Here is a 14,572-nt window from a genome sequence, read left to right as displayed (position 1 = left end):
TCTATCTCTATTACTTACAAAAGAGTTCTTTACGGTGCACCCTCTTACTTCCATAGGGGTTAGATGCTTTCAATCTTGGCCCTTAATTGCTGATGTCCAAATTTGACTAAAATCACATGTAACCTGCTGTAACCGGTTGTCAAAAAGCCCAAACCAGGAAGCATTAAGCAATTGTACTCAATCCAAGGAGTTAATTTACTTTCCTTTTACACCTATAAAGATAATTTACTAATAAAATTTTCTTTCCTTTCAGACATCGTGACTGTACGTTCAATTTCTTTCCATTCTTTAAGATAATGGTTGCAACTACGAAAAGCTATTTCAATATTATAAGTTTCACATAAAACTTTAAATTCCTTATTATCTATCAAATCTTGACAAACCTACATAGAATTGATTTCAGTTGGTCTCAAAAGGGATGACATTGATTAAAATTGGTACAGCCTCCTTCATAAGGAAATTGTGTTATACGTTGTGGTAAAAAGATATTTAAAGAAAGCTTTTTTTCCTGATACTCCATTCCAAATCTATTACTCATTGAATAGTATGCATTATTGACATGCTATTACTGGCAAATTAATTATTACAGCGACCTATTACCTCGAGGTAACAGGCTACCGTGCATGCTATACTGTGAACATTAAATTGTTATTAATCAGCGGAGCCCCGGCGCGTTCCTGGGGGCGTCAACCAACAACAATGTAATTTTGATTGCATATGAAAACAAATATTGATGTATACCATGCTGGCAACAACAATGTAAAATTCTCAAAATATATTGGCAATATGTTTTTTCCGAACATGACGGCAATATGGAAATGCTTTCGGTGAGTTTTTATCTTGGGAAAACATAGCAATGTTATGGTTATGACGTGGTTGAGCAGCGGCATCTGGCCTCTGATTATGAAATGCTTTCGGTGAGTTCTTTATCTTGGGAAATACATAGCAATGTTATGGTCATGACGTGATTGAGCAGGGGCATCTGGCCTCTGATTAAGAAACGACATACTGTAATAACATAGTGCTCAAGTTGCTAATGTGGTGGGAAGTGAGAGAGAATAGAAAATACAGAATGGCAGTAATCCGAGCCTGCATAGCTAAGATGCTTATCATAAGTACCACCCTAATGCAAAGGCATGAGGCATCAGGGAAACATAAAAGGGAGGAAGCGAAAAAACACCGAATTAAAAATTTACGAATACAGTTGACAAAGCTGCCCAGGTTGCCTGTCACTACCTTAGAAGGTTATCACATACGGATATTAAAACTTATTACAGATAGGTTTATGTTCCATCTCTATAAAAATATCTGTAATATCGAGCTTATCATAAATGGGTAAAACTCTATAGGTAACATAGCTACACACGTACCATTTTTGTTAATTTCTATCTATATCTTATGATACATCACAGATGAATTTTTTAATATCCGTCAATGTGTTACAAATAAAAAAAGGTTTTGTTAATATCTGATTATGTCTTATAACACATTACAAACGGTTTTTGTTAGTGTATGTCTGTGTCTTACACATCACAAATGGTTTTCCTAATGTCCATATCTGATACTATTTTCTGAAAAATAGGATTTTGGATGAAGGAAAAATAAAAAAATCTTTACACACGCATGCCACGTCGTCGCAAGTCACCAATGCCATCTAGTCACAAGTCAAATGATTTTTTCGCACCAAATACGAGTGAGTTTGGTTTGTGGGCGTCAAACATGTGACCTCCAGCCTCTCACATAGCTTAATTACCATCGTACCTATACATCATTGCTGATAGAAATAGGATATTGTATCCTTTTGACCCTTATTGTTCAAAACATTGGATAATTATTTAAGCATCTCAATAATTTCAAATGAAAATGTTATAATATGCAAAGTTGTAGATCTCATCAAAAGCTACAATTTTCATATAAAATTTCTTCATTTGAGGAAATTTAAAAATTTATAAAATATTTACCCTACAGACACAAACAGTTTTTCTTAATGTCTGTATGTGTCTTATGACACATCACAACCTGTTTTTGTTATTGTTCGTCTGTGTCTTATAATACATCATAGATGATTTTTTTTAGTATCCATCTGTGTCTTATGACTTATCACAAATGATTTTTCTTAATGTATATATGTATCTTACACATCATAGACATATTTTCTTAATGTTCATCTGTATCTTATGACACATCATAGTTGGTTTTTTTAATACCCATCTGTGAATTATTATAGTCGGTTTCTATTGAAAACTGTCTGTGACTTCTGGCACACTGAGATGGTTTGTAATGTTAGAGACATATCTGTTTTAGCAACTCTGTTTGAGTACTTTGTCACTGATGAGTCATTGGAAATCTTCTATGGCACTCTATCTAGTTTCACTATTTTTGTGGTCGTGTGTGTTTTAGATTCATATTTTGTGTTAATATCACACCAAGTCTCGGCATTATCCCGGCAAATTAATAACCATGGAGGAAACCTGCTGCAACCAAAAACATTTGATTTAATATATTTTCTGAAAAGTGAAACATGTCTCTACATCTATGAACTGCAGTAGAAAGATGTTTGATGGGGGGAATGGTATCGCGCTAGTTCTCTGACCCCCATTTAGCTTCAGCCAGCCTTGGGAAATCTCATACGAGGGTGGACAAAGATAACATGATAAAGAAGTGATTTTGGAAGTTGTCTTGCAGAAATGAAGGTGAAGGGAAAGGCCAACGTCAAATACAGAAGTCGGGGGTCTCAGGGCATACCAAGGGATTCGATGGGGGCACGAAGGAATATTGGCCGGAGGATAAAGGCTCGGAGGACAAAAGCACCCTTCGGGAGACACGGTTGAAGAGCGTGGCGATAGGCCATCTACGATGAAATGAATGATCCGAAGGAGAGCCCGAACGAGGTCAAGCATCAGTCGAAGGAGGCCCAAAGGTGGTCTGCCATTAAGTCGAAGGGTTGGTCGACGCGCGCATTTGAACACACATGTCACTTCCTAGTCGATGTAAAATTGTAATAGTGTAGTGACTGTAATACCCTTGGAATATTCTAAAAACATTCCAAAGAACAAGGAGATTGATGTAATGATGATTGAGATGGTTGAGGTATGACTATAAATATCCCCACCCAACTGATGTGATAGATTTTAATAGTTAGAGCATCATTAATTGTTGGTTCACTTTGTGAGTGTTGTTTACTTTGTTGCGATCGAGGTCCCAACAATGTTAAAAATGCATGTATAATTGTAAAGGATAGTGCAACAATTAGCTGAGAAAATGCATGTATAATTGTAATTTGCAGCCTCATTATGATAAAAACCTTTACAGAGGTTGCAAGATCTAACTTGAATGATAGAACTCAGTAGGAATTGGTTTTCTCGTGGGGATTCTCATGGATCCTATGACGCCCATGGTCTACCTACCTGCATGAACATGTCCATGCTCTCCATCTATTTGAAAGGAATATTTATTATCCCAATAACAAATTGTTGGTGAAAGAAAATTTCTTCCACGAACAAGTGTGGCGAGAGCCTCATCTAGAGAGGAGACTCAAGCTTGGAGAAGAAGTGGAGAGGAAGGAATACCCATGTGGTCATCACCAAATGATTGGTCTCTAGGCTTGATGGCCACAGGTATATATTTATAGTGCCATATCGTGTGTAGGTATACAAGTATGCCCCTTACAAAGATAGTGACACAATTTATCACTATATCACAGAGACTTAGACCGGTTTAATCATACAACATGGATCTAGGTAGAATATTTTTACCCCATATTATCTACCATGGCAAATTCTATGGTGTAAACTGGACAAAAGAGTGGGGCTCGACTAGTCGTAAACTACGGCATCGCACTATCGTGGGTATCAGAGTAGCCTCCACTTGCATCAGGATGTTAGGGCAGCCACCACTTCCACCGGCATTAACTGCCAATCACTTCATGTTAGGCCAATTGCAGTTGGTGTTCTCCTTTTGCAGATATTCCCCCCGGAGATCAGCTACTTCGGCTATCTTGAGAGGCAGTGCCCAGAGTGGTCCACGTTCTCCGGGAACTTTTAACTTCTTTAGGGAGTCCAGAGCCTGAGGGATCCAGATGAGCTCTTTATGGCATATCGTTAGTTATGTTTGTGGGTTAGGATATTTCCCCCTACAGTACCTCCTCATCTGGTGGCCACAAGGTGCGGAGGGGTGAGTGGATGCAGAAGGAAATAGCTCTAGCTCAGCCTCATAGTTAGGATATCCTAACATGAGTTCTTGCCTTTAAAGTGCCTTTCCATGGCAACCTCAAGCGGCGATGATAAAGCTTGATGGGGAAGCTGTAACTTGAAGGAAATCGCATGGCGCGGAGCCCAAGGTCGAGAGCCAAAGGTGTCAACATAGGTCCTATGAGGTTTTGACAGGGACAAAGCAGTCCGAAGCATAGCGGTGGTGGCCCGAGGCATGATCGTCGTTTGACCCGTAGGGTGACGTGCTTGGCGGAGGTGATGAAGGGGAGAGTCTTTGACCCCTTCGGTGGCTTGCTGCAGCAAGGCTCGACAACGATGTTTGTTACACCCAGTTTTAATAGACAAAACCAGATGCGACTTTATGTGTACCCAAGATGTTTAACACACATAAGGACGTCAAAGGTGAAGTAATAAAAGCAATACTTTTATTAAATAAACGTTAATTATTATAGCAATTGACATATATTGTCTTCTATGATATATGCAGCGGAACAGAAGCACTGGTGCCCAACAATACCGTAGGCAACCGACCAGGAGACACGCGCCTAGAATGTCACAACCTCGTCTTGATGGTCTTCAACACCTTCACTCACTGAGCAGCACCATACACGTCGCATGGCATAGGGAAAATAGCAAGTGTGAGCACATGAGACGCTCAACAAGTGTGGAAAAGATAATGATATGCAGGCTTTCAACAAGAATAGGCTAACACATGGTATATTTGCGTAAATGCAAGTAATGAAAAGATATTTGGACTCAAAAAGTAATAAACAATTATTAAGTGAATGTAACCCATACAGTGCAACACCCAGCATACAAGGCTCTCCACCTTGCATATCATAACCGTCTAGTACTCACTGTACTATAACCAAAATCACAACCAAACCCATAACCACAATCCACTAATCATGTGAGGATCCAAGTCTCTTATAACCATGAGTACAGTTGATATATCAGATTTTACACTCTAAGAGGTTGTCCAGCTTTCCCCACGAGTCAGTGAATTCCATGTTGCTGTGTTTGCAAGACACTTAACACACGCCAGTGGTGTACTGCCAAGAAATCACTAAATTACATTTCCACTAACCAGAGCCTAATCCAGTATGCATCTGCCCACTAGGTTTCACCACCAGGATTTACGCGAGTCTAACTCCTACCAAGAAGCCCTATTTTGTGCTGACACAACACACACTGGATAGACTCTAACTAGTATGTCACACCTTACCCATATCAGCCTTGTGGTTGGTATGTTACTTCTTAGGTTGTCACTCTATGAACCAGTCCTTACTTAGGTTACTTGAGCAAACACTAAACCAACAACATAACCATGATAACCACCAAAACCACTTTGCTCAAGGTCTAAGGTTCCATGTTGCTAGACCATTAACACATTAACAACCATTGTTGCCTAAGTTCATTAATCAAGTATATGACACTTCCCAACATCCCAAAGGCATGGCTAAGCAATTCTACCCACCAAAGATACCTAACCATAAACCATATAGGTTCCAAGGGATGATAATGAAAAATCTAGTGAAAACCCTAATATAAGTGACTACCCATCATATTGACAGACACTGCATGCAACTTTGTAAAATAAAACAATTTAAATCATAGGTTCAAGATGATCAAGAACACTTGCCTTCTCCTTGCTATTGCTTAGTGTACTCTAGCTTCTGATCTTGACGTTCCTCAAATTGATCCGAGACGTTGTCGACTAATCGCGAATTCTACCGACAAACAAAAGCAACATCGAATAAACAACAAATAAGCTCCAAATTGTAAAAACAAAAGAAATAGAATGATAGATTGGGAACTTTGGGTGAGTTGGACAAGGAAAACATAATTTGACTGAAGTTTTTATGGGTAAAGATAAGGTTGTAGGGATCTAGATGTTAATGAGAGAAAACTAATATAAATATGTGAGGATTGATACTTGAAATTGGCATGGTTGGATAGATCATCATTTTAGAAAAATTTGAATGCAAGAATCACTCAAATCGGAGCTAAAACAAAGAAGTTATGAATAAAACAATTTTATGGTTAAATCTGAAAAAGAAAAGGACTAATTTTGAATAAATAGAAAGTTTAGGGACCTATTTAAAAATATAGAAAAGTTTAGGGGTTGATCTATACAAAGACAGGGGCTTATATGCAATTACAAAAGAGTTCAAGGTCTTAAATGCAAGACTGCCTTTTTCCTAGATTTATGGATTTATCTTTGTACTGGAAATTGTTGAAATATTGACTGGGCATGCTAACTGGGTTGACTCTACTGATGTGGCACACACATGGCAGCCACATGGGATCCATGTGGATATTGACTGGGCACCAGGCTGACTGGGATTAAAGGGTTATACGTGGCAAGATCTGATTGGTGGCGGAAAGGGTAAGTTAGATCTAATCTGAGCCTTAGGTTCCAGATCCGATAGCTTGGGATGAAACCGATGGGTTTTGGCCAGCGGCTTGAGGCTGGACGGTGGAGGAGGATTGCCGGAACTTCACCTGAACTAGGCTACAGTGCGCGAGGAGCGACATTGAGCGGTGGAACGGAGATAGAAGCGAAAGGCAATCTCGATTGGGGCCTTACCGAGGGCAATGCAGCTTGGGAAAGTGCTCAGTGAAGACAAAGGCAGCAATGGCACACGAGAGCTCGACGAGGGAACATTTATGGCGTCTGGGGAGCAGAGGAGAGGCCACAGGCGTGCTTCAGAGGCACCGGTGGAACTGTTGGTGAGTATGTGGACGCCGGTGAAGCTTCGGTAGAGAGATCGTTGAGCTTGATCGGAAAGTATCAATGGTGGTGGTAGTGGGTGGACTTTCTCGGCGATTTGGGGAAATTGGCACAGGGGCACGAGTTGGCGGTGGATCGAGATAGAGGAGGCGATGGGGACCTCGGTTGCTATTTATGGGCTAAGGAGAAATTGTGGGCGATCGAGAAAAAGGAGCGGTGACGTGCCTGATCGAGGCCTGGACACCCTCGGCGATGTAAGAATCTAGCTAGCGGAACTCGAAGCGGAAGGAGTGGTGCCGCTACGCAACTTGGTTGAATGAAGGATGACATCTGGTGATATATGCCCTTCCTGCAAGATCGAGCACGAGTTTGTAGTTTTTGAGTCTTTCTTCCATTGCAGATTTAATATTCCTGCTTCCAAGTTTCTTCTCAAAGTGCTCAATCGATATCAAATTGAACTTCACCACCTAAACCCCAACTTTGTCACCATGTTGAGTGTTTTTTTCATCTTTGTAAGGCTTTCCTTGGCATCAAGCCAAGTTTGAATCTTTTTTAGTACTTTTATAAACTGAAGAGGATTATCGTGAATAAATGTGTCAGAAGGTGTGATTTCCAATTGAGGAGTGGAATAAAAAACTTCTATATCTTGGTTCCCCTAACCTCCTCTTGATTGAAGGATTGGAAAAAGCTTTGGTTTTACATCTCCAATTCCGACCCGATTGGTTTTCCTTTAATGTATAGAGATCTTTGCCCCATCCAAAATCTTTCTTGGACACAAGAGCACTAAGAGTCTGACCACACCACCTACTTCGCCAACATGATTGGCATGCTGAGGCAATTTGGCCTAACTGGGTGGCATGTGGCTAGAGACTTTATTAGTAAGAGATTGAGTCCCTTGAAGGCGCGAACACGCCTGGCTTGGGATTACAGTGGGGATGAGGATGCTTCCAGGGATGTTGCCGGATGTAAGGCTTAGTTAGCAGTTTGCCCTTTTCATTTTGCTATGACCTTTGAGCTTTGTCGAGTAAACCTTTATTCTCTTTTTCAGTCATGCCTGCACATGATGTCACCGCTCGATTGAACAAGCTTTTCTCTTCCGGCGCACCGGAGTGCGACATTCTGCCTTACTCCTTAGCGAATCATTGACCAAACGTAAGGATTTTCTTAATGGAAAAGTATGACCAATTATTATTTATTTGATCTGACTTTTCTGTATGACTGTAGGCTCCAGTTTTTCACCAAGAACATATCCTTTCGAGCGAGGTCTTTGATCTCGACGGCACTTGTTCCAGCGATGCTGTCGACAAGGGGAAAGGATCAGCCAATGAGGAGGCCAAGGGGTCTCTTCGATCGAAGAGATCATCCTAGTCTTCTCACCTTCTGCCTGATCCAAGCCCTCTCAAGCACAAGAGAAGGAGCCATCAGGTATTGAAATCGAAATTCTTATTATCTTCTTATTTCCTTTCAAATTATTAAGTGGATACTTGAATGCCGTCGGTTTGGATGAGTGGCCTTTTGTGAGGGAACGACGAGCGTACCCGCCCAATCACCTCCTTGAGCAACCACCACTCTCGATGACCTGACCGAAAAGGTAACTCTTCTCAAGTTATCGATTTTCTTTCAGTCATTCTACTAATGATGAATTTGTGTGGGTGGATTTTTTAGGGGACGTCTAGTGTGTCCTCACAATCGCCAACTCGAGGGACCGTCATGCTTGATGACTCAACTAAAGAGGTAATTTCAGTCGAATTATCGCTTTTTAGTTGGTCATACTTTCACTCGCTTGCTGGACCAAGAACGAAGAAGGTGACCACAAAAAAGGCCAAAATCAAGCATCATTTTGCACTTCCCAATTTCAAAGAGGTTTGTCCTGGATCCTGATCTAGACCAGTTGGCTGGCAATCTTTTCTTTTCCTCTTCCCTTATTCTGTTGATTGTAGACTATCGACTGAGACACAAGCCAAGGCTGCCAGTGTCTCGGCCAATCATTCGGGGCTGACTTCCTTGATTGACTCAGCCTTGGCTCCAATTCCTCAGACCAGAGATCCTGCCTCGAGCGCGCCCGAAGAAGACCCGCGGCTCAAGGGAAACAAAACTTCAATATCAATCCCAACCAATGACCCATGGGTGGCGATAAAGGCTCTTTTCCAGGTTACAGTCGCTGAGGTAGCTACCGCTGAGGCCAACCACCACAAGAACTTTGAAGCCAAGAGGGAGAAAATTGAACGTAAATTTGTCCCTGATCACAAGTACGTGATTCGATTATTAGGTGACTAACAAAAATTACTTTCCAGTTTACATTTTTTAGGCCTTGAATCCTCCTGTAGCAACAAGGAAAAACTTCATGCTGATGCAATGAAGAAGATTGATGATGACGTCAAGTATTGAGAAAGACTTAGGAATTAAGTGAACACCGCGTGAGCTAAAAAGAAGGCCATGATGACTGAAAGTGATGCTGCCATTGCTCAGCGGGATGCTGCTGTCCTGGCTCTTCAAGAGCTGAAGGAGCAGACACTTGACCTTATGTCACAAGCAGTCTCTGTAAGCGCCGCCATCCGTGACTAGCATGTAATCGCGTATAACTTATAAATATTTGGTATTCGATTTACTAATTGTCCACAACTGCCAAGCAACAGGCTTAGCTGGTATCTGAGGGTGCCACATGCACCTTGCCACTGCCACGGTGGCTAGCCACATCATAGTTTATCACCTGTACAATGAGAAATTTTTTATTTTGCACATAAGGTGGGTGATATAACCTTGTCAACCCCAGCAATGGGCTATTGATTAAAACGGTGTCCACTGTTAGGGCGAGTTTTAAATGTTGCTCAAACGTGGGGGCAACATGTGCCTATTTTTTTCAAATCCAAAAACGGCCACCTATTTTTGTATTTTTCATAAAAAAGTTGTTTAAAAAAATCCTGCTAAGTTATTTACAATTTCGTCCCCGGACTTGGATAGCACATTCTTTTTGTTTTGCTTTCTTGGACCACAGCCTCAGCCCTGAGTTGATCTTGGCTTCCTCCAGGCTGTAGTGCCACCGGGAATCCAGCAGGGTCCAACCCAGCCAAACCGGGATTCTTCTCCGTCTCTTGTCCAGCCCACCACGACTGACGACTGATGACAGGCAGCACCCAACCCAGAGCCCCCAGACCAAACTGATGGCATGCATAGTAATAATAACACCAACCCAATTAATTAGCGCTCACTCTTCTTCCCTAATACGAGTAACCAAACCCTCCAAACCGATTCCTCTCCCCTTCCCCTTTCCTTTCCCGTTGCGGTGCGCTGCTCTTCCCCTCCTCCAATCCCTCCCTCACCCGAAGCAGAGGAAGGAGAATCGCCATGGCGGCGGTAAGGTTCTTGATCTCCTTCCTTCCATCCCAGTTTCCAACGGCTCATATCCCTCTTGCACCTGATGGTTCTTGTGCCGGTGCGGTTCAACCTGGAGCTGTTGTTCTTGGGCGGGTGCGGTTGATCTGCGGGCTGGGCCGTGCCGGTGGCGGAGGGGTTGACGGTTGATCGGCGGCGGGCCGCTAGGAATTCGTGGGCGGTTTGGCAGTGGTGATGCCGCCGTTTCTGTGGTTTCTAGGTTCTTTCGAATGTTGATTTGTGCGATTTCTTGCTGTTGCTTGACGCAGGGTTGGGACCTGCTCAGTATCTAGATTCGTTGGTGCAGCAAGGTACGTGCTGTTGTTAGGATTGGGTGATTGCGTGTGTCTATGGAATTACGGTTTCGAGTCCGTAGCAGTGTGGACTGCGTCGCTGCCCTTATTAAGTTTATTAACGAGTGGTCCTGCAGGTTCCCAAGTCAAGAGGAATGTTGGATTGATGTTTGATGACCTGATTTCTAGGTCATAGACCCCGTCTCAGTTCTTGGATGTGCTCCTGCTCTTGTATGACTTTTGTGTTGACGTGTAGTAGGAATTGTAATCTTTGGGTTCTAGGAGCTGCATCTGCGAGTTGAGTGAAAGTACTTTTATTGATTAAAATCAAGAGGTTGATGGTGATTTTGGTTTGTAGAGTAGTGTTGCTGGGCACAAAGTGGGACATCCTGTTGTCTCTACATTTGACGGTTACTGTTTTGCAGAACAAACAGCACTTGTTTATCTGTTTCCTGAATTGGACTATGTTGTTGCTATATTTAGATAAGGCTCAACATGTGATTAAAGCGCAGAGCTTTCTTTACTGGTTAACGCTTGGGCTCTGGTTTGTTGTAAACTAGTGTGAAATTGCGATTATATGTCCACAGGCTATGTTTCATTTTCTTGACTTGATAGCTGGTGCTTGGTCATAAATCTTTTGTATAGCGAATTGCATTTATAGTGAAAATTACATTTGTATAAGAGTTTTTTCCCCTTGAACTCTTACAGGGAAAAGGAAGTCCGCTGCCAAAATTTGGAGAATGGGATGTGAATGACCCCGCCTCAGCTGAGGGATTCACTGTAATCTTCAACAAAGCCAGAGATGAGAAGAAGACTGGTGGCAACTCACAGGGACAAGATGTGCCCACAAAAACTTCACAGCTATCTGGGGAAGGGTTGTATGCAGCAAAGGGGAACAGTTCTGTAAGCACCCTGTCCTTTCCCTCTGGGTGTCCCATTCATGGGCTTTTTAGCTCTTTTCATAATTAAGTAATAGTTTCTGATGGCCTAGAAAAACAACATGGTGTTCCAAACTATCAAGATGGATATACTCATTTACTGATCCTACCATGCTGTCCAATTATTCTGACTATAGTTTTTTCTTTTCAAAGAACTGCATTGTGATCCAAATCAGACCATAAGTCTACCATGTACTGTTGCATCCTTAGTTGCTCATGTAATAAGTTGTAACACACCCTTCTATCTGTTCTTATATGTAGTGGACTAGTGGGTCTGTGGTGGTCTGAGCCATTGAGACATCGGTAATATTATCATTGCTAAGCTTGAGGCTCTATCATGTTCATTGTTGATTCATGGGCACATAATGTGTTATGGGTAGAAATTACTGTTCATTCACGTGAACAGTACCACAGCCTAGCCGTGTGAGATCAGGGAGGTTAGGATAGATTAGTTAGTATATCTATTGGTTTGTTATGCTCTTATCCTATCTAGAGTTTGTTAGTCAAGTTGTTAGAGTTAAGCCTATATAAGGTACACAGCTGTCACCCTTTGTAATCAAGCAAAAAAGAATTAATCTAAGTCTCCTTAATAGTCTAATCCCTATCCTAGCAGCCGACGCCATCTGACTATCCTCTCGGCGGTTTTTATCCCACTTATTGATCCTATGATCCTAACATCTGGTATCAGAGCTACCAAGCTCTGAAACTGGGGAAGGCGCGAGCTCTCAGGCCGTGGCCAAAATGGTAGGCAACATAAAGCAGCAGCTCAATGAGGTGCTTTAGCAGGTGGCCACCATGTCCTCGCAGGTGACCGCCATGTCCTTGCAGCTCTCGGTGGTCGACAAGAGTTCGCTGGACGTTGCAAATCAGCTGGCCGCGTTGCAAACCAGTGCAACAGCTTCTTCATCGGCAACCCTCCTAGCAATAACTGTCGACAATTTAGGCATCCTGCCTTTCCCGCCATGCCCACCTCCATTACCGCCCACCACAAACATCCACCAAATCCAGTTGTCACATTCACCATCCCCCATGGCTTCTATTGCTAATCAATCTACGTCGCCGCTGCCACCGAAGCCAACCGTGGTGCTGCCTACCACATCATCCAACACCATGGCTTTTGTTGCTGAGCTACCTTTAGTCCCCGAGGTCAAGTACCCATTCGAGGAGATCCTGGGCACAATTGATGAGATGAAGTGCATGCTAAAGAAGATGATCATGACTGAGGAGAAGAAAAAAGTAGCAAAGCATGTTGCATCAATGTGGGCTACCAAAGGCTACAACCATGGCCACCACTACAGCTTGAGGACAAGTTGTGTTTGGAGGGGTGGAGATGGCACGGATTACTGTTCATACACATGAACAGTACTGCCATTGTAGCAAGAGATTAGGGAGGTTAGGATACATCAATTACTATACCTATTGGTTTCTTAGGCTCTTATCCTATCTAGAGTTTGTTAGTCAAGTTGTTAGAGTTAGGCCTATATAAGGCACACGGTTGCCACCCTTTGTAATCAAACAAAGAAGAAGTAATCTAAGTCCCTCCAATAGTATAATCTCTCCCCTAGTAGCTGGCGCCACTAGGCTATTCTAGGATCGTAACATAATGCTACTATTAGATGAAAAATATTAATATAACTTGCTGAAAATGTGTGACAAATCATAAACGAGCTAGCATAGATAGTTGCAGTAATTCAACTTAATGCGTATTCCAACAATTCCATAGGCCCCCTTTACAGTTAGAAAGTCTATAACCAAAGTAGTCAACACTGTCTGCCTGTTCTACTTTATCAGCGCCATTGCTGTAGATAGATCAATGTTTAGCCTAGTCATGGCGCTGGCATCTACGCTGGTCAATAGGAAAGTCTGGGTAATCGTGCAAGTATGTTGATGTTTGGTTAATACTTGGGAGTTGTTTTGGTAGGCAGGGATTAGTTGCACTCCCTTCAAAATGGCAGGAAATTAGTCCATTTTCCCGTCCATTCCAAAGGAATTTTTAGACTAATCACCATGCATACATACAAAACCTGAATAGGAAGTAATGAGCGTGCATGAGTAGCAAATGTTGCTGATACTGCTATGTGTAAGGTGTGTATGACATGACCGCCTGATTATTACTAATGGTAGCTCTTGCATAACTATTTACGAAAGTTTTGCCTTGGCATGGTGTTGTTTTGATGTTTTCATCGAGATTTATTTTTTGTTAGCAGAAGAAATGGTTCTGCTGCTTGCAATCAACTGATGCTGAATCTTGATGCTGAATCTTGAAGGTCATGAGCTGAAATCGATTGTGGAACTGAAATATGGCGACCTTGTTAAACTCAGAAAAGATTCCCCTATTTCCATGGGAACTTCTTTCTGAAAATTTTCAGTTATGTAGTGAAGATGTTGTGGGGAAATGAGTAATGTTTAATGGTCTGGTGTGTACATTATTTACATCCTATATGTGGGATGAACATTGGTGGTGTATATGAGATGCATAAAGTTGTGTTTGGTCAAATCGACTCAATCTTGAAAGTACCTTCTGTGCAGAAAGTGGAAAAGAAAAGGCAAAAGCGACACTGATGGGCCTTTCAAGTTCGATGTGCATGTGATTCCTTGCTGTCTGTTGACCTATGCTGCTTTCGTTAACAGATGAATGTGGCATGCTGTGAAGAAACATTAAGCTGCTATATATACCGTTCCGTCTAACCCGTGTCACACCCGGTTCTCTAAAAAAACTCTAGCCACCTCTCATGCTCCTCTTGGCCCGTGACAGTGAGCGTGCTCCTTTCCATCGGCTCTCCTTTCTGGCACAGCCCTTCTCCCCGGCGAGTCCTCGACGGTCCTCCTCCCTGACAGTCCTTCTCCCCGGTGAGTCCTTCTTGACGGCCCTTCTCTCGGCTGGTGAATGATCGTGCTCCTCCCTGACAGCCCTCCTCCTTGGTGAGTCCTCCCCGACGGCCCTCCTCCTAGAGAGTGCTCCCCGGCGATCGTGCTACTCCCTAGTGAGTTCCGCCGACTTTCGTGCCGTGTTGGCTTGTTGTG

General features: G+C 42.5%; 1 protein-coding gene across 2 annotated transcripts; it reads left to right on the top strand.

The window, feature by feature from the left end:
- The first annotated feature begins 10,118 nt into the window (after window positions 1-10,118).
- Window positions 10,119-14,065, top strand: LOC133897517 (protein NOI4-like). Of its 2 annotated transcripts, none has more exons than XM_062338278.1 (3): window positions 10,119-10,299; window positions 11,319-11,513; window positions 13,753-14,065. In XM_062338278.1, the coding sequence occupies exons 1-3, from the start codon at window positions 10,291-10,293 to the stop codon at window positions 13,798-13,800; spliced, it is 252 nt and encodes an 83-aa protein (XP_062194262.1). In that variant the 5' UTR covers window positions 10,119-10,290; the 3' UTR covers window positions 13,801-14,065. The 2 variants fall into 2 exon arrangements, with proteins under 2 accessions (XP_062194262.1, XP_062194263.1); XM_062338279.1 differs by having other exon boundaries at window positions 10,123-10,299; window positions 13,756-14,065.
- Window positions 14,066-14,572: the final 507 nt, after the last annotated feature.

This window comes from Phragmites australis, chromosome 17, assembly GCF_958298935.1.
Source record: "Phragmites australis chromosome 17, lpPhrAust1.1, whole genome shotgun sequence".
In the NCBI taxonomy this organism is placed as follows: domain Eukaryota; kingdom Viridiplantae; phylum Streptophyta; class Magnoliopsida; order Poales; family Poaceae; genus Phragmites; species Phragmites australis.
The sequence above is the reverse complement of the archived record's forward strand: the minus strand, read 5'-3'. Positions and strand labels throughout refer to the sequence as shown.

What these genes read in the sequence shown, in the direction of transcription:
- LOC133897517 (XM_062338278.1), top strand. An exon ending in CAGCAAAGGGGAACAGTTCT is followed by an intron (nt 11,514 to 13,752) that starts GTAAGCACCCTG and finishes ATTTTTTGTTAG; the next exon opens with CAGAAGAAATGGTTCTGCTG.